Genomic DNA, 20,688 nt, shown 5'->3' on the forward strand with positions numbered 1-20,688 from the left:
GGCTCAGAAACCAGGGAGCCAAGGCGATTTTTAAGGCAACCTCGCGAGGTTTGGGGGTAGGGCTGACGGCTGATGTTTTTTGAAGGCTGGGGGCTGCCACCCAGGAACAGGGGTTGAAAAGCCCTGCTGTGGCTGGGGGCCAGGCACCCCTGTGGGATCCCACCTCGCCTACGTCCCTGGGGCTGGCTTGGGCCACGCGCCCCCTTCCCCAGCCCAGCCCAGCCCGACGGGCGCCCCTGGCGCGGAACGCTCGCGTGCCGCGAGGCCTCCCGGGCTGCAGGGGGCGATAGCGCCGCCTCCGCCTGCAGTGAGCCGGCCGGGGAGACTCTCCTGCGCCGGGCCCCGCTCGCCGCAGCGGCCCGGACGGACACTGGGCGCGGCCGCTGGGGGCCGCAGGGGGGAGGGGAACGCTGCGCGCGCGCGCGGCGGGGCCATGGCCAGCGGAAAGGTTCTGTGAGTAGCCGGCCCCGCCCCCCTCCGCCCGTTCACCCACGCGCGAAGGGTCCCGAGCCTGCCGCGTCAGGACATCACCCGCCCCCCCTCCCACCGCGCGCGCTCGCCGCGAGCCCGGCCCCTGGCGCCTCCCGGCTCCCCTCCCGGCTAGGCCGTGTCGGCGGGGTAGGGAGGCCGCCTCCGCTCTGGGGGTAACCGTGCCGCCCCCGAGCCGCCTCCCCGCCCAGATTTCGCACAGCTCCCCCCCCCCCAGGCCGAGCCCCCGCGCCTCCAGGGCAGCGCCGGAGCCCCGCAGGGCGGGCCCTACCCGTGTCTGGCTACCGCCGCGGGAGGGGAAGGGGGGGGGTTAGTCCAAGCCCTGGACCCCCCCTCCCCCAGCAACAGCGGCTCAGTTCCCTCCTCTCAGGGGCACTTCGGTCTTGTTCCCTGGATTTCTCCCTGGAGCTCTCCGTATTTTTGTGTCCTTCCCTCCCCTCGTTTCCCCCCCCCTTCTTCCCTCAGGCTGGTGCTGCCCCACTAACGCTGCCTCCTTCTGCGATTCCCGCCTGCCGTCCCTTCCCTTTTGCTGTCTCCTTCCTAAGCGGCCTACGAGCTTCTGGCTCGCAGGTTTGGTCCCTTCCCCTGTTGCAAGGACCTCTCCCAAACGATGCTGTGTACTGCTTTGGATGGTAGAGAAGAGTTGAATCCTGACACTCGTTTAAAGCCGTGTGTCTGGGCTTTAGAAATATCCTCATATGGTGCTGGTTAAGGGTTGCCGCCAAGCGCATGATTTATTCTTTATACATGCTGCTGCCTGTTTGTTTTTTTTAAACTAAAGTGCAAAAACATGTCTGTCTGGCAAAGGAATAAGCCAGTTTAAAATAAAATAGTGCTGTGGCTGAGGTTTATGTTCTTTGCTGTGTGTACAGTATGTGATTTCACTCGGGGAGTAAAACCATTAAAACCAAGATTTTTATAATACCACGAGTGTTTTATGAGTAACTTTGATGTTTTTCCCCCCCTTTAGCTACCCCCTGTACCAGCTGGGAAACCCCCAGCTGCGGATTTTCCGACCTAACTTCTTCATGACGCTGGTGAGGCCTGGTGTGCCACAGCCAGAAGACACTGTACAGTTCCGTGTCTCTATGCAGTAAGTGCAAGCAGAGAAACAGTAGATGAAAGGGTCATCTGCTTCTCAGTTTGAAAGCCTTCAGGGATAGCAATCTAAATAATGAGAAGAACAATATCTCTGGAAATGCAGTTAACTAGGCTTGAGGTCAGATTTTGTTGTTGTTAGTTACAGTAGACTTAGGTTGTAATTAGAATTTGTTAAATCTCCCATGTTGTGAAACTTCATGCCCACTGTTTGAGCAGATAAGTCCATTGCCTGGATGCCATGTGCAGTGAATGTTGCACGCATTGTTGCAAGCATGCTCCTTGAACTAGAAATAATATCTACAATATTGATAACATCTTTCATTGTGAAGCATCCAAAAGCCATTTGCCAACCAAAATGCATACTGTTATTGGAATTGTTTCACCAAATGCAGGCATCTCTGGAGTGAAACATAGCAACACTACATTGTAGTTTCAGACAGAATGTGTAGAATACCATATCTAACTGAAACTCAAGGGGAATTTTAGGTAGGACCTTTAAGCGAACACTCCTGCACCTATTTAAAGGACATAAGATCTTTAGTTATCACAAGTGTTCAGGAGCTGAGTTTTACATCTCACCCAAAATATGCCACGTCCAACAACAGTGTCTCTTTACAACATGCTTGGTAATAGTTCTGTACTGATTTGGAGGCAAGAAGTGACACCTGTTTAGTTATTGACAGTTTTCTCCACCATGTAGGTAATCTCGGAGTTCTCTCCTGCAAAGATTTAACTCACTTTGACCTTGCTTAGCATATGTGATCTGACAGGATCACAGCCTAAGGTGGCATGGCTGCAGATCCTGAAGCTTTTAACATATAGTGGTTGTGTAGTCCTGCATATGAATCCACTTGGCAAGTGATAGTTCTGTCTGCCAAGCCAAGGTTTTATACCCTAATTTTTTTTATATTTTCAAATTAAGAGTCCAACTTGATGTCTTTCCACAACTACTTCCCCTCACTCTAGAGAAAAACACACACTTCAAAAGATTCACTGTATGCACCACTACTTTTGGACCTCTGTTAGGCTGCTGCAGAACCTGTCTTGGATGACTGTACAGATAAAGAGGATCCTAAAGAATCTGTTCCTTTGATTTCAAGACATAATCCCTTTAATTGACACAAGGTCACAGGATCTTGTTCAGTGGGTTGCTAGCCAGCCAGTAGCTTTTTGGTGCCAATAGCTGTTGACCAGCAAGGAGAACAGAACTGTATTTGTTACATAACCCTGTCTTCACAATACTGATTGTCTGCCCATTGATACTTTGATATACCGAAACACTCTGTAGGAAAGGAATGTTGATTAGTGGTCAGAACAAGAGTTGGGAGTCTGGTTGAATGCACTATAAGGTGGGTAGAAAGTTGGCTAGATTGTCGGGCTCAACGGGTAGTGATCAATGGCTCCATGTCTAGTTGGCAGCCGGTGTCAAGTGGAGTGCCCCAGGGGTCGGTCCTGGGGCCGGTTTTGTTCAATATCTTCATAAATGATCTGGAGGATGGTACTAAACTGGGAGGAGTGGTAGATACGCTGGAGGGCAGGGATAGGATACAGAGGGACCTAGACAAATTGGAGGATTGGGCCAAAAGAAATCTGATGAGGTTCAATAAGGATAAGTGCAGGGTCCTGCACTTAGGACGGAAGAACCCAATGTACAACTACAGACTAGGGACCGAATGTCTAGGCAGCAGTTCTGCGGAAAAGGACCTAGGGGTGACAGTGGACGAGAAGCTGGATATGAGTCAACAGTGTGCCCTTGTTGCCAAGAAGGCCAATGGCATTTTGGGATGTATAAGTAGGGGCATAGTGAGGAGATCGAGGGACGTGATTGTCCCCCTCTATTCGACATTGGTGAGGCCTCATCTGGAGTACTGTGTCCAGTTTTGGGCCCCACACTACAAGAAGGATGTGGATAAATTGGAAAGAGTCCAGCGAAGGGCAACAAAAATGATTAGGGGTCTGGAACACATGACTTACGAGGAGAGGCTGAGGGAACTGGGATTGTTTAGTCTGCAGAAGAGAAGAATGAGGGGGGATTTGATAGCTGCTTTCAACTACCTGAGAGGTGGTTCCAGAGAGGATGGTTCTAGACTATCCTCAGTGGTAGAAGAGGACTGGACAAGGAGTAATGGTCTGAAGTTGCAGTGGGGGAGGTTTAGGTTGGATATTAGGAAAAACTTCTTCACTAGGAGGGTGGTGAAACACTGGAATGCGTTGCCTAGGGAGGTGGTGGAATCTCCTTCCTTAGAAGTTTTTAAGGTCAGGCTTGACAAAGCCCTGGCTGGGATGATTTAATTGGGGATTGGTCCTGCTTTTGAGCAGGGGGTTGGACTAGATGACCTCCTGGGGTCCCTTCCAACCCTGATATTCTATGATGCTATGGTGTTTAGGATTCTAGTCCCACCTTTTCCACTGATTTATTGTGACCCTGGACAAGTCACTAAAGCTCTTTTTGCCTCAGTTTTGACAACTATAATTTGGATTTAATCCTTGCCTTCCATACTGGGGTGTTGTGCGGCTTAACACTTTTAAAACACTTGAAGTTTATTTGAGGAAAGCTGCTATAGAAGAGCACCTGTTAGGTATATAATGATTTTTGACAGTGCGTCCCACTTAAAAATAAACATTTTTGGAGCAACAAGATTTCACTGGAAATCTATACAAATGGACAATAATAGTGACAGGCTTTGAGAGCAATAACTGTAAAATACTGCCTAAGGAATAGAGAAGCTGATTGTTGTATATAGTCGGCTTTGGGCACTGTGTCACAGTTGAGGTAACTTATATCAGGGACAACACTAGGCTCTGAGGCCGTAGCTTCTTAAGCATAAGCTTTCCCTAGCGCCTCTTTCATGTGTTAAGAAGACTCTCCATTTGTCCAAGGGAAGGGGCTTGGGAGAATGCATTGGTTGTAATGAGACCCTTCCTAGAGGCAGGGTGTTGCTCTGATATCCCACAGGGTGCAACCAGAACCACTGTGTCCCCTTCACTCTCCAGCCCAGAGTGCTTCTTACACTGCTTTGCTACTGAAAAACAGCCTCTCCAAGCTCTGCTCACACAGCCATTAACATGTAAAGGCACGCCCAACAAAGTTACAAGAACGCTCTATTAGCCACTCATGAACTATATAGAGGGTGACACCTGCAAATTCCCCAGCCTTGCACCCCAGAAAGGTGCATCTTGCACTGTCCAGCACACTACTGCACAGAGCAAGCTCATCAATAATTTGTCATTTTATCAAAGAAAATGATTATGCCTGTGCTTTTGTGAACCTGAGTGGAGATTCCCCAACCACTTTCAACGAAAGCACACTGGTTTAGATAAGACAATAAAACAAGTTTATTAATTATAGAAAGATAGATTTTAAGTCATTGTAAGCAGTTACATGGGGTACTGTGTGTCACATTGCTCATCCATTTGTTTTCAGTAACCCTTTTGTTCACCAGTCTGTCTGGACACAGCAAAGTCTACAAGTTTGTAGAGGATCCTACAGAGATTAGAGACTTCTACAAAGATAACAAAAGAGTTGTCCACTGGGGTAGAGAGAGTGAGCCCATCCACCCTCTTTGAATACAACTGGCGTTTGAGTTTTTTACTGTTAAGACTACATTGGATTAGATAGTTATTATTGCTGTGGCCTATGGTTGCTTATAGCACCATTGTGAACTATGTTGTTTGTATATTTGTGGCAGTCAAATTATCTTGGCCGAATGAACTTGTTGATATATTTGCTCTAAAGCATTGATAAGCCTATACATATTTTTTTTCTGTTTTGAATTTAGTTTAAACATTTATACTTTTCTTCTCTCCTCTCCAAAATATTTCGTCTTTGCACAGGATGACGAGAGTGGATGTTAAGAATTACCTTGAAAAAATATATAACGTGCCAGTGTCTGTTGTGAGGACCAGAATACAGTATGGTGAGTACAGAAGCTAAACTTCTTTTTGGGATGTTTAAAAAGTTTTTGTTTTTAATAAAGCTCCTCTTCAGCCTACACCTGTGTTTTTTAATCCCCAAGTGTTGATTCTCCAGTAAGGTATTTTGAGAGGGTGGTGTGGTGAAATTTCTCTCCCCCCTGCCACCGCATAGATCCCATCACTGTGGTGTAGAGATCTTCCTCTCCAATGTTGAAGATCGGCTGTGTCTTTATGGTCATCCAGTCCTGGGCTTTCCTAAACTCCTTTATTTGTGAACTTCAACTGGTCCCAGAGGAGACTGTCCTATTCTAGGGAAAGTAGAATTTGGTCTTCATATTTGTTCAATTCAGGACCTTTTCTTTTGTTCCTGAGCCAGAGGACCCCCTTTCCTTGGGATAAGGTAAAATAAGTATCTCTGTTTGCTCAGTCCTTACCTTCTACTATTATATTTCACATCACATAACCTTCACACAATTTGGCAAGATCAGCAACCTCTGTTTGGTAGGGACCCAAGATTGAAATAGCAGGAGGGATTCTGTTGGCTGTAGGTTCTGTTAGACTTCTGAGGATAGCCCAGGACTGGAATAGCAGGAACTTGCAGGTGAAAAGTGAGATGCGATTACAGCTATATGATGGGGAAAGCTTGCACAGCACCTGCATACAACCTTCATGCGTCTGGTTTGTACTGTTGGATCCTCATTTTGCTGAGCATAAAATCTATCCCCTCTGAAGTTAGACACCTGCCAACCCCAACCTTCATTCTTATATAAAATTAGTTAAAACAAACAAAGTATTAAGAAATAGTTAAGGCCGAAAGTAGTTGAGTTTACCTAACAACCAGACACTATAATTGTCATGGTTGTGTCCTGGTCCCTAGACCCAAAAATCCATAATAGTCTGCTCTGATTAATGCCTGGATCTGACCTGGTGCCAAACAGCCCTTGGATTAGGGTACATAAAGGTGTCATAAAGCCTTTGCATCTGATGCCCCCTCCCTGGAGCTTTTATAATCATAGCTGGAATGCATTGGAAGAGTGATGCAGAGTAAGGGGCAGGATTTTTAACTGTCATCAGCTTCATTTTCAAGCAGTAAGTAAGTGAAATGTAACTTGTTCTGACTGACAGGTCAAATTGTGTTGGGTTGCTGGATGTTTTTCTTAGTCTGCATCTCGCATCTAGAGAAAAGGAACTGGTTGGATGTGTGTGTGAAGGCCAGCAGTGGGGAGGACATTTTAAAAAAAAAGTTTATATGAGAAACCTGAGGAGGAAGAGACAGGAGGGAAGTTAAAAATTCCTAGAGAAAACATGAAGAAATGTTTCTAAAATTCCTGAAAATAGATATGTATTTGTATGTGTAGGGGAGAAAAGTAGAGAGTAAATTAAAGGGAGAGCAAATGTTGTATTTTCAAATTTTTATTTTATAAATAACTTTATACTGACTTTATGCACATTTACTTCCAAACAACTTCTAAAAATATTCATGCCCAATTTGACAACCTCTCCACCCCAACTCCCCATAAATCCTAGCCTGGCTGGTGGAGATGGTGGTTGTGTGTGTATGTTGGGAGGAAGTGGAAGATAGACGAGCAGGCAGTGGGAAAGTGTCATTAGTTGGGGAGCTATAATGAAGCACAGCCACTATATTTTAGAAAATTAAAAATTGCTAAACTTTTTGGATTTTGTAATTTCTTTAAAAGCAGAAACAGTAAATTGCACTTGTGCACTAGCGCTACAGAGTGCCTACTTTAGATGGGGAGCTCCATGGAGCAGGGACACTGATCTTGTAGCCACTTAATAAATGAGTATTTTCTTCCTTGGGAGTACTGGTTCCCCATAGCTGTTGAAAGAGGAAAGATGAGCTAGTGGCTAGGATACTAGCGGAGATCTGGGTTCAATTTCCTGCTCCACCACAGGCTTCCTGTGTGACCTTCAGCAAGTGCGCCTCGGTTCCCAGTCTAAAATCGGGATAATAGTACCTACCAAAGGATAAATATGTTTTAATCATTGTGATGTGCCCAGATTCTATGGTAATAGTATAAATATGTAAGATAGAATTCTTCCTCACAAATGAATCAAAACTCAAATCAGACCTTTCTGTTGGGGGAGCCTGTGACTCTGGGAAAGTAAAAGTGAGTTTCTCTTCACTTGAACAGGTGCAAACAACAAAAGGAACCACAAGAACCAGAAAGTGAAGAAGCCAGATTACAAGGTTGCGTACGTGCAGCTGGTGAGTAAACATGTATGTGTGTTTGAAGTGAGGGTAGGGTCTGTTAATCAGCATAATTAGAAATAATGCTCAGTGAATTGTCCATTGTACTGTATATTTATGCAACTTCAGCCTTTCTTGTACTAATGGTGTCATTCCCTGCTACTTCTGCCACCCTTGAGACCTCATGATGAGGTTGTCTGAATGAAAAGAGTTTAGTTCAGAAACACCCAAACAAACCATTAGTTTTTAAATCCCTTTTTGTTTGAGGCCTGAATCTAAGGTCCAGGCCGGTAGCATTGAGTATCAATGTGTCAGTGAGTTTCATGCTGATCCTGTACTCTGCATGTTGAAAGGTTCACCATTTATGTGGCTGATTGCTGAAATGTCTACTAAGTTAAAGAATAAAGGTGGGGGTATTTTAATAAAACTCTTTGGATGTTGGAATGGTTGGAAGAGTTTAAGGCACTGCCCTTGGAGGGCTTTCAGTCATGTCTAACAAGTATGCTTTGTGGCTAAACTGGGTTATAAAATCTTGGTGTCCCAGTGGAGATGGAGCCCAGTATTTTGTATAACTGTGGTAGTTTTTTTGTTTTGTTTTTTTAACAACCCAAGCATATTATAGTTCAAATCCCTTCCTGGAATAACCTCTCTGATCTAAAACTTACACTCACAAAAACTACCTTAAAAGAACATTATTAAAATTGCCAAATCAAGCATTAGAAACTTAGGAAATGCCAGAATTACTATTGCCCATACAACTGTAATCCTACTCCCTTGTGCATCCATCCTGTGCATTGAATGAAGCAAGTGTTTTGTGGGAAAAATAGTATATGATCATGTAATTAAAGACTGGATCGTAATCTATGTGCACAGAAAACTGAATTAAGGTTGCATAGTCAACCATAAATCTGGCATTTCCTAATGTTCTGGTGCTTGACTTTGCAACCTTAAATGTTCTTTTAATGGTTTTTATATGTAATTTATTCATTTTTTTTAAAAAAGACCAAGATAAAAATAAATTCCGTTATGTACAACTGTGTAACAGCCCTCCTGGGGAGTGTATAGAGTTGACCCCCCGCTAGCTTACATGGAGGCAAAAACTCCAGGTCCTTGTCTCCACTAGGATTTTACAACGTGCAATAGCTATTGATGTAAAAACACACCTATTATTTTCAGTGAAGACATAGTTTGAGATACAGAGGAGATTTACTCTGAGAGAGGGTAGGCAGTGTTACTATATTGTCTATGCTTCTCAGGGCTTCCAGTGTGAGGAAGCGTCTCTAAGCCACAGTCAAGACTTAAAAGGAGCCTTGCGGGTGGAGGGGATTTAGGGGTGCATGGTTTCCTTGCATTTCCTGGCCAGGCTCCACTTTCTGGCCAATGCAGTCCCCTAAGAGAGACTTGGCAGCCACATTCTCTGCTTTTAGGAAGGATCAGCCAGATTGTAAACAGGCATAGATCTTCCGAAGATGTCTACACTGTAATTAGAAACAAAATTCTCCAGTGTTGTGGAATAGATTGCAGACTCAGAGCAGTATTGTGTGTGCTTACCTCAGGCCAAGCATCTGTACCTGGAGCAATCACAGACATCACATCTGTGAGGGGCAAGCGTTTAACAATGCCATACTTTATTATTCCATGATATGAGACAGCTTTGATGATTTATTTGCTCTTCACTGTGCTAGGCGCTGTACAAATGGAGCCCAGATGCATAGTTAGAGCTCCTGGACGCTCCTACGGTAGTACAAGTAAAGTACTAACACGAGGCACTACAAAGTGATGCAGTGAATCTTGAGCCAGGATATCATGTGTGTGTTCTGTTTCCCCTCACCTCTAGGTTTCCAGGCTCTTCCTGCCCTCTCCTATTTCTTTTGTGTGTGCTCTGCCTCCAGGCCCCCAGTACTCTTTACTTTCATGTCTTCCGCATGTATTTCTCCTCTTTGTGTCTTTCTTTTTTCTTTTTTAAATACTAATTCTGGTCTGTCTCTCGCTCTGCTCCCAGTTTTGTGTAAGTGTTGATTTTACAGCAGTGGACTAGAGTTCATGCCCCCACTGTCAATTCTGAAACTTGGTTTGTCTGCATTAGGCCCCATGGAGCCCATGGTTAAAATAGAACTCTACTCATAGTGTCGAAAAACCTCTGCTAAGCACTTCAAAATCCCTTTTTGATTAGAATCATGCTGCATCTGTAATAACTCCAACTAAGGTCAAACTAGTCAGTGTTTTTTGCTTCCCCATCATTTTTACCAGCTGTGTTTTCTGTAGTCCGGTTTCAAGTTAAAATGGTGTAAGAGTTAAGAAAATTGAAGAGGTCAGGAGTGTTTTGTGTTGGCCTTCTTATCAACCACTAGGTGGAAGCATTACTCTTCCTAGTGTGACTTCCTTCGCTAGCAAGTCTCTGGTTACCTGGATGAAATCAGATTCATTTTAAAGAGACTAGTCATGCTGGTCTACTTCGGAGAACAACAGCTTCCATAGCACCTGCACATACTAATGTACTGAAAGTGTTTTGAAGATGAACGGTACGTTATTAAGAATCATATACAGTATACCTGTTCAGTCTCTTTTAAATTCTATTTCTTGGGGATTTGGAATGGTTTTCTTTTTCCTCAGGCTCTAACTTGCCAAATAAATTGTCAGTCCAGTTGTTACTATTCTTCCATTAAAAATGACCTTAAATCGTCAAAGCTGTGGTCAAAAATGTCTCGAGTCACTCTAGAGCCTTGTTTCTTCTCTTCCCACCTTCCGGGGGGAAGGCTTTATGTTACAGATTCATAGTCCTTAGTATGGAATGCTGCTGCCTTTTAAGCTGTTTTATTTTTCATAAAAGCCAAGTTATTTATCTTTGCAAAGAAGCTGCTGCAAATGTGGTTTAGCTTTTTTCTCTGCTTTAATGAAAAACGAACTGGTAAATGCTAGCTCTGATGAAGGTATGGATGCCATAAAAAGTCAGTCAGAGACTTTATGGCCATGTCAACATTGGGGAAACTTTAAAAAAAAATATTCTTACCAGTGTTATCACTAGTTCTGCTGAGCAAGTGGAGCAGAAGTGTAGACAAGGCTCTGAAATCCAGATCTGTTTTTACCTCCATTTTAATTATACCTGCTTAGAGAAAGTCTAATGGAAATGGTAGTAAAAAGAAGAGCAGTCTTGTCTACATTGGGCTAGTACCTGTTCAGCTGTACAAGGGATGGCACCAGTGGGAATTTTTTTGTAAATATTCCTACATATATCTTGGCCTCAGTGCCTTACAAGTACGTGTTTAGCAGTTCACATGTCACTTTAAAAATGCTCCCATCCAAAGATGACAGCAGTTTGTAGGGTTTCTCACTGTATTTGAGGAATATTGGAGAAAGTAAGATTCCCCATATGCTGCTATGTTACAGAAAGGATTTTAAAGTTAAGTCTCCTATTCTGCTTGGCCCTACTCTTTATTTTAATACCAGATATTATTATAAGACACAAGGACAGTCATTCAAATATATTAGGTTATAAAACTGAGCTGCCTTTGCTGCTGGCCCACGTCCCACACTGTAGGAGTCCAGCATATTTTAGATGATGACATTATAAACATCACTCTATCCTAATTCTGAAGGACAGTAGTAAGCGTCTTAATTATCCAAATAATCAAAAGAGCTTTCAGCTGTTGGCAAACTCAACATTTGTTGCATTATTCCTATAGAACAGTTTCTGTGCTGCCCTTCCATTTCTAAATTTGTGAAATAAATGGAAGGTCAGAGCAAGTATAACTAGCTTGTGCTGGACAAGCCTATTAGCTGGATATTTCCGGCATGAGGCTCAGTGGTGAAAAGGTTAACAATGTTAACACTTAACTTTAAAGGCCTAATTATGATCACTTAGCAGCCCATTAAGCTGAATGGAGGCAATTTGTACCTCTTGGTGTGATATTTCTCTCTGAAGACAACCTTTATTTCCACCCTGAAAATGATCTTCCTAACCAGAAGAGCTAGAAATGTAAACTAAAAATAGACTTAGCACTTATTATAGCATTTTAATCTTCAAAGGTTTTAGCAACATTTCATGAATTAATCCTTACAATAGCCATTATGTAAATGAATTTTATACTAGGGTAAACTGAAACAGAAGGATTAGATTTGGGGAATTAATTTCTTCCTTTTTTTATGTAAACAATGGACCATGCACCTCTCTTGCATATAAATTTATAATTTGTAGAAAACAATTACATCTGTGAGAAGACCCATATCCTTGCAATACCTAGATTTTTAGCACCGACATGTTTTACTATCCCAACAACAATAAAATATATTTATAAAGCCCCCTTCATTCAGTGATCTCAAAGCACTTTTTAGACACAAAATCTCACCGCACCCTTGTGAGCTGGGCATTATCTTCAATATACAAAAGGAGCAGTTTGGAGCCCTGTGTGGTTAAGTGGTTTACAGAAGGTCACACAGCAAACCATTGTGAGTACTAGGAACAGAATGCCAGAAACATGCCTTCCAGTTGCATGTTGTAACAGTCAGCATTCCATCACGTGGGAACTTAGAGGTGAAGTTGTGGCCCTATTGAAGTCAATGGTGATTTTGCTTTTGATGGGTCAGGATTTCCCTTATGAATCTTTTTATCATATGGCTGCCAATTGTTTACTCTATTAGTTTAAAAAATGATCAACTTGTATATTTTATTTACAAACAATACACCTAATGCCTTCGGTATACTGAATTTAAATATGTCTGAATGTACGCTTTGCCCTTTACATAAACTGATGCCTCCTGATAAATTTTAAGTTTTGAAAAAGTCCAGAAATAGGCTTTTGAAAATTAGCTACCGAGCATGCACAATAGCTATTTTTCATGCAGCTTTCATCACTCTAGAGTCTCACAGTGTGGTATTACAGCATAGTATTGTTAGGATTTATAAACCTTCACTTGCAGGGTGTAATGTCTTGGCTGTTGGAAATCATGTCTGGCTGCCAGCCAAAATCAGAATTTCTTTACAAAACAAGAGCTGGAAAGAGCCAACTTATCTACCCTGATTTTATTTATTAAAAAGCTCCAGATACAGATAGACTTAATCTGCTCAATATTTTACTTTCACCAGCCTTGAAATGGGAACTCTGAGCACTTTGATAAAAGGATGAAAGGTTTGTCTGGTTCCACTGTAGCCTCTGTGCATAACTCTGTATTCTCTTTTTGTAATGCTTAGTGAATCACAATGGATATCACTAACATGCTGCAGGGACTATTTTCCTTCATTCTCCAATAATGGAAGCATATTGGTATTGGAAACATACCAAAATGGCTGTGCTACATCAGGAGATCACTCCTTTCCACATTATTATCAGTAAAACTCGTGCTTAGGTCCTGCCTACATGTTGGCTTGAATTGTTTTCAGATCAATTCTGCTGAAATGGTTTAATCCCCAGTGTGAATGAGGCTTTAGGGCTGACCTGGTCTGTGTCAGGGGATTTCGTTACAACATGTTTGTCCCTTGTTTTTGTTAAAGCATATTAATATTGTGCAGCGTAGATAGGATCTTAGCCACATGCCTGAAGTCTACTAAAGTCTCGGACAGCCATGGGCTGTAAGAGTGCTCACAGCTGGTCAAGTCTGTGTATTTTCTAAGGGAATGGTGTAGCTACTTTCATGGTACTTACAGCAAAGGAGCTTCAATACTCCATGGTTTCAGCACTGTTTAGGAGTACTAATGAGACCCAATTCTATACTATGAGATGGAGCTGTGCTTTAATTGTTGTAGGACAGCTGCGCTGTACCCAGTCTCCTGTTTGTTTTTGTAGTGTAGATAGCCTCTTAGGAACCCCAGGAAGTGTATGCTACAGAAACAACCCGGGAATCTCATTGCACTAGTTGAACTTGTGGTAGGTTCAAGCATGGATAAGCTCAACTGGGGCAAATTTGCAACTTCCTTGTCTACGTTTGTGGTTTAGATCAGCTCTCACTTGTAAATTGCCATGCAGTGTATAAGGCTAAATAAAAAAAAATAATACAAGGACAGCTGTGTCAAGTGATATGATTACTGTTCTCCTCAGACCCAGTTACATCACATTTTCAGTTCTAAAATGAAATGTAGATGGGAACACAACAGTGTTCTGGAAGCAGAGTTGAGCCTTGATGCCAGCCTGGTATGATATGTGATTAAGCTCCCATCTAGAGCTGTGTTGTAACTGGATCTCTGATGTGGTTGTGTTTGTAGTGTAGATGGGCCTTTACCCATCTTTTTACAAATGCACTCGAATTTGCAAAACCAATTTCAGTTTATAGACTGGCAATAAATGCATATAAAAACCCTGAGAAATGTGCATTTATTTGTCAAATAGTTTTAAAACAGCCCCAGTGTTATTTTTATAACAGCTCTCTCTCTGCCATATTATTGTGTGTGTGTGTTTAATTATGCAGCGTTTCATACTGAAGTGAATGGACAGGGCTTGCATTGTTGATTTAAAGAGGTTGCGATTGGTACAAACAATACTCAGAAACAGAGATAATGTCAATGGGATAGAACGTTATCACAGAATAATGGTTTCCTGCTGTTAGATAAAAGCTAGAGGCCAAGTGATGTTTATTTTCCATCCAAGCGGGAAACATTGATCCTGTGACGGTGATATACTACAACAGCTTGTCTGTTAGGCGGAATGATTGATATAGGTTTAATCACTTTATCTCATGAACGTTGTTGGTATATTACAGTTTTTTTCCACTGTACTGTTGTTTAACATTCTATTCTTTGTTTCAACTGGTGAGAGACCCCTGCCATCCACTATCCTGTACGACCTCCCATTGTGACTATTGCTGAAACTGAACTGTAGCACTTCTTGCCATGATAGCTAGACATATTAAGTATAACATTTATATTATAAATTAACCAGCCATAAACACAGACCATTACCTAAGTGCTAAACAAAATAAATGGTCTTTACATGGTTCACTGAAGTTGGGACTTTGGCAGAACTGCTCCCTGCCAGTAGCCTTGATCTTATCTTAGGAGCTAATACAAACACCTCTTAGTTGATGCACTGTGGTATAATATAAGAGATGGATCTCAGATAGTCATCTCCTGAGCATTCATGCCTTGAAGATAGTTGCCAACACCTGGATTTGCACATAGAAGAGAATAGGAAACCAGTGCAGAGTATGCGCTGTTGGTGTGTGTAGGGCCCTGTCCGGCTTGGGAGATGGGAAGTAGCATTCTTCACCAGCTGAAGCTTCTGGGGAGGTCTTCAGATGTAGCTGTAAGTATGTACATCACAGCTACTTCAGAGAGAAGTTGGAATGTGTATCTTACCATTTGTTCTCTCTCTTTAGGGTCAGGGACAAACCTTTCAGTTCCCAAACTTATTTCCAGAGAAAGAAGAAACCCCAGAACCTGGCTCTGTTGAAGACATCCAGAAGCAATTTATGGAGAACGAGAGACAGAGGCAGACAGCTGACCCCAGGCGAGGAGGAGTCACCGACTGGTTTGGACTTTGATGGAACAAGGCAGCTGCCTTTCTTTATGCCTTTCTGATGGATTTTAATCAGCAGAACCTGCGTCTTTCTCTCCCTATGACATAGGGTTTATTTCGAGCAGCCTATCTGTGCATAACTGTGACAAAACGGCACAAAAGAGAAATAAAAATAAAAAGACAGCATTTCAGATCTTTCTTATAAAGGCTCTGGACCTCATAAATACAGACTCACTGGCAGTTCTCGTTGGCTGGATGAGTGTGTCACCCATCCCCTCCCACTTAGAGCCCTGCAACTTGACCTAAATCAACGGAACCTAACTACAAGGGTCAGGTTTGAGGCAGGTCAGAAAACAACCCAACCCTCTTGGGGTCAGGTCAGGTCGTCTCTGATGACCTTCTCCCGCCTGTGAGGTTGGTGTGGCAGCTGCTTTATGCCCCACTGCTGGTGGCTGTTGCCATCTCACTGCACTCTGTACGTGCTGCAGAGAGAGTGTGCTGATGAGGGGCAGTGCCTCTCTCTCCGCCATAGTGCAGTGGTGGCTGGCAGGAACGGGGCATGCAGCCACTACTGTGCCAACCCCATGGGCAGGAGGCAGGGGCAGCAGTGATTCAAGTTTGGGGTGAAAGATTCAGGGTTAGGTTGGAAAATGACTAAACCCTCTCAGGCTCGGGTCGGGTGGGCTTGGGTCCAGTTCAGGTATAGGTCGGGCTTAAATTTAAAGGCCTAAGCAGACCTCTACTCCCACTCTCCTTACCCACTGCCTCCTGCAGGTCATTTGAGTACCAGTATCAGAAATGTCACTGTCCAATGTTAATTGTAGTGTGCATTGAATAGATTGTATAAAGAATGAGCTGGGTGGATGTTATACTGATGGGGCAATATAACATGGACTGGCTGCTCTAGCTAACCAGTGGATTGGTTACATGGGCTTCAGAGCACCAGTTTCCATCCTTGTAAAGTAGACTAATGCTTTGATCACAGGATACTATGCTGTAGTTACTTCCAGTGACTTTTTCTGCTTGGGGATGTAGCTGTGATCTAATTTCAGTACACCTTAATGTTTAATACATTCTGGTGTTGTGGGGCTTTTAATGTTGGAGAAGGAGGCTACACAAGATGGATACACATCTATATACACATTTATATAGTCCACAAAGGTTTTCAGGAACTAGTGAATATGATTCTCCCTGAATGCTGATACATGACATAAGTAGTTGATTCTTAGGACAAGTGCACACTGGAAACTTCTGCTGGCATAACAATGTCAGATAGGAGGAGGATTTTTTTTATGAGATAGCTATTCTGGCACAAGCCCTAGGGAAGGTGTGGTTACACTGACATAAAATGCTTTTGCCAACATAGTTTATTTTCGCTCACAGATCCGGTGTAAACTATGCTGGCACAAAGCACTTTCTTGCTGCTATAGCTGCATCTATGATAAGAGGGTCTGCCAGCTGTTATACCAGCAAAGTGCTTCTAGTATAGGGCCGCTGTGTTCAGATTCTTCCATTGTCTTGTGTTCATGCCTTTTCTCTTTGCTATGGTGAGGACGTATCCTTTCCTTCTCTCCTCTTCGCCAGGTAATGTGCTCTGCTTGTATGTCAAAAGGGAGGCTGCTTTTCAGCAGCTAGAGTAACTGTACTACTGAGGCCTTTGGAAAGGAAGCTGTGCCGCCCTCAGCACTCTCTCGTTTCTCTCGGTTGGCCACTAGACATACAAATCTCCTCCTTTCCATCATGTGAGAGATCAAACTTTCAGCTCAAGTTTCTCCTGCTGTTGAGTTCTGCCACTTGAAGCTCTTGGCTGTGCAATGAATGAACTCCCTCCTTCAACACCCTTCTCCCTCTACCCAGGCACTCTCCTTTGACTGTCTCTGTGCAGACTGGACAGCTAGCAAGATGTTTACAAGGAGACAGCTGTTCACCAGAGAAGCCATCCAAATAAGATTTTATGCACTCCGTCCTGTTCATTAGCTGCCTGTCCCCTGCATGACAGTCTGATTCCTGTGGTTGGTTCCTTACAACACCAGTGAATACCCCACCCCCTCCTTGTACAACATCCAAGAAAGAGATTTAGAGTGCATCATGATCTGCCAGCCGATGCTTAAACAGAGAGATGCTCTTGGAGGGGGGAAACGAGAAGGGAGATGTACTTGTGGCACCTTAGAGACTAACCAATTTATTTATTGGTTACTCTCTAAGGTGCCACAAGTACTCCTTTTTGCGAATACAGACTAACACGGCTGTTACTCTGAGAAGGGAGGTGTTATCATGGAATTGCTAACAGAGCTACTGTAGTAGACGTGGAAAAATACTAGGTCCATCTGAATTAGTTTTTATGGCCAGCATATGTGACAAACCCAGCAGTGCCGAAGATCTCTAATGACACCTGAAACCTTGTGTAAGTCAGGAGATGGCCTACAATTTTAGAATAGAGTGGCTGAATTTCCAGACCAGTTTGGTTTAAAGGGGCTATGCTCAGACTAGCATAACCCCAGTCTTAGACTGTAAGCACTTGTGTGAGGGACTGTCTTTTATTGTGTGTTTGTACAGCTCCCAGCACAATGTGGACCCGATCCTGTTGGGGGTATCCAGTTGCTACTGCAGCATGAATGCTAAATAATACATGTGGAAGCCAGCTGGTGTACTGAGCTAGGGATCTGCCGATCTGCCTCCTCCTGTACCATGGGTTTGGGAGAGCTGGAGCGGAGCCACCCCCATGCTGCCAGCTGGCTTTGGGGAAGCCGGCTGGTGTTCTTTACTACCTCTTTCCTCGTCACTGGTCAACCAGCATTAACCAAAGAGCCGAGCAGCTCTTCACTGTGAAGAGTATAGTATAGTCATAGGAAGGTATGACTCAGCTTCGGTTAACTGGGGTTGTTCTTTGTCTATAAGAGCTAGACATAATAGCAACAGGTACCTGGCTTAGCCATGATACTCTAACCTTCAGCCTTTCTGCCCTGCCCAATTCCTAGTTCTCCGAGTAGGTCAGGGCAGGATAGGCCCGCAATGCAAGTTAGAGTAGCCTGAGGATGGCTTGCCTGAGGATGACTTGCACCAGCAGTAACAGCCCAGGATGACGATAGTATGCTGCAGTCCAGAGCATACCCGATGCTGGGGGATTTGCTGTGGTGGCCCCTTGCCACCCAGGGGTTCCCCTGTGTAAGAAGACTCCCTATCTGGCTGTTTAAGCCAACTTTTTGCCCCTTTTGCACTGCAGGGCTGGCACAAATGGGAAGGAATAGGGGCCAGGATCTGGTGCTATGAGTCTGTATAAAATTGGCCCTTGCACATTGTGGCAGATACCCAGCAGCTAAACCCCACAAAGGAGAATTTTCCAATCCGAGTGAAGATAAAGTTAATAAAATACTGAGTGAAAATCTCACAGAAATGTTATTTTACAGATTAGAAAATAGATTCAGACCTGCCCGGGGTGCATAGCACGTTGGTGGCAGAACTGGGAATAGAACTGAGAACTATCTGACTCTTGGTCCCATGTTGAGGTCACAAACCATGCTTGCCTCAGTGCACCCCAATGTCCCATAGTATGCCAAATGGTCAGCAATGGTTTCTGGGAGGTCAGATACTGCCCTGTTGCTGGGAGGTCGACAGCTGTCTCTGATAGGCCAGAAGGGCAGCAGCTGTACCTGAGAGGGCCAGTACTGATTGTAGAAGTAAATAATTTCTCCATGGAGTGAACTGATTACTTGATAGAAGAGGTGCCTGAAAAAGGCAACATCATAACATTCTGGTATGACGCACAGAGCCATACTTGGCACAGAGAGCTCTGCAGCTGCTGGCCTCCCTGACACATAGCGGAGATGCAGAATGGTTCCTTTCCCCTCTTGTCATGTACAGACCCCAGAATGGCGTAACATGTTGGAATGCAGAGTGAATGTGCGAGGGATGGGGCATGTCAATTCAATTGAGTGAGGGATTCTGTTTAGTTGCTGAGAGAGATGATCAGCTTCTTGTGAAAATACAAATGCAAACAATAGATCACCTTCCCGTTGCCATTTATTTTACCCTGAATTACAAACCACCACAACCTGTAAAATAACTTCCTTAGTCATACAGCTTTAAAATAGCTTTGTACTATTACTCTCCTGCTTGCTCAAAAGCTTTGTGTGAAAAGCTAATGAGTGGTTGGCCCTTGGGTGAGACAGGATTACACAGTTCTCACTTGAAATGAAAAAGCACAGCCTAGAGTAACCATTTTGGCACGCTTAGAACAGAGAGACAATTGAAATATCCCACACAGTTCAGCCTTTGGTTCACATTCCATTGTCCTGTGCTGCCTTTTTAACTTATCAAGCTATATAGTAAGGGAGATGCATTGAGGGAAAAGGCTGAGCAAAATAATGGTGTAAGAATAAAAGTAAATATTACTTTGCATTGCTGTGGTCTGTCCCATCAAAGCATTTTACAATTAATTAAGCTTTGCAAAACCCCTATGGCACAGGCCAGTATTATCCCTGCTTTACAGCTGAGGAAGCCAAGTCATTGAGGGAATGTCTACGCTGCAGCAGGAAGCATGCCTCTCATACTGGGTAGACACATGTGCTACCTGTGCTCAAGCTAGCGCACTAAAAATACCAGCGTGGATGTTGTGGCACAGGTGGCAGCTTGGGCTAGGACCTGGGCTTGTTCTTGGATGGGTAGCTCATGTTGCCACCTGGGCCACAATGTCCACACTGCTGTTTTTAGCATGCTAGCTCAAACAGAGCTAGTGCGTTCCTGTCTACTGGGCTGGGAAGCTTGCTCCCAGCTGCAGTGTAGACATACCCAGAGGGGTTTAGTGACTTGCTTATGCAATAGGTGGCATAACTGGGCACAGAACTCAGAGCTTCTGGTTCTCAGGCCCGTGACCATTAGTCTGTGCTCCCAGTGGCAGAAAAGATGTGTGGAACTATCTGTCCCTGAGATCTGGGTAACACCAATATTTTTGAATGAATGAAACTGAGGAAAATGTTTGCTTATATTCATCCAGGATGATTGTTGCGGGAGCTTTGCCATTGTCTGGGAGCCACATGATCTGCAGAGGGTTTTTTCCCCCAGTCGTTTCCGAAGATGTAGCTATTGAGGAGAAAGTTGTTTTACAGACTGGAATTTCTCTATTGCTTTTTCAGCTGGGGCAGAGGAAATAACCTCCAGTGGGTAGTAAGGGCTGGTACAACAGGTCTGCTTTGTAAGTGAAAAAGGGCAGCGTCTATAGACATACCATGGTATTGCTTTAGGGTGTGGGAGCTAAAGAAACTAAGGTCCTGACCATCCTGCCTTCTCCTGAAACAGTTTTCAAAGACTGACCATAAACCATTTAAAAATAGTTGGCTGAAAATGGTTTTGCCCCATCTACATTAGCTGACACTCCCATATTTATAGAGTTTAAGCCCTGAAGGGACTATTATGATTATCTAATCTGCCCTCCTGTGTAATATGCCATAGTTTTCATCTAGTAAGTCCTACATGGAACCCAAAAACTTGTGGTGGAATGTATCTGGATCAAGCAAACTGGATCAAACTTCC

At 43.7% G+C, this 20,688-nt stretch overlaps 1 protein-coding gene across 3 annotated transcripts in view; it reads left to right on the forward strand.

Annotated features, from left to right (window-relative positions):
* Positions 1-344: 344 nt before the first annotated feature.
* Positions 345-20,688, forward strand: part of MRPL23 (mitochondrial ribosomal protein L23) — a 78,528-nt gene continuing 58,184 nt past the window's right edge. The window contains exons 1-5 of one of the 3 annotated variants that reach the window (XM_073347246.1): positions 345-453; positions 1,460-1,582; positions 5,425-5,507; positions 7,659-7,732; positions 15,020-15,357. In XM_073347246.1, coding sequence (XP_073203347.1) covers positions 434-453; positions 1,460-1,582; positions 5,425-5,507; positions 7,659-7,732; positions 15,020-15,184 — 465 coding nt within the window. In that variant the 5' untranslated portion in view covers positions 345-433 and the 3' untranslated portion in view covers positions 15,185-15,357. Of the gene's footprint in view, positions 454-561; positions 645-1,459; positions 1,583-5,424; positions 5,508-7,658; positions 7,733-15,019; positions 15,358-20,688 lie in introns of those variants that run through there. The other 2 variants (XM_073347248.2, XM_073347247.1) reach the window with 2 other exon arrangements.

The sequence above is a fragment of the Lepidochelys kempii genome, chromosome 6, assembly GCF_965140285.1.
Source record: "Lepidochelys kempii isolate rLepKem1 chromosome 6, rLepKem1.hap1, whole genome shotgun sequence".
NCBI lineage: Eukaryota > Metazoa > Chordata > Testudines > Cheloniidae > Lepidochelys > Lepidochelys kempii.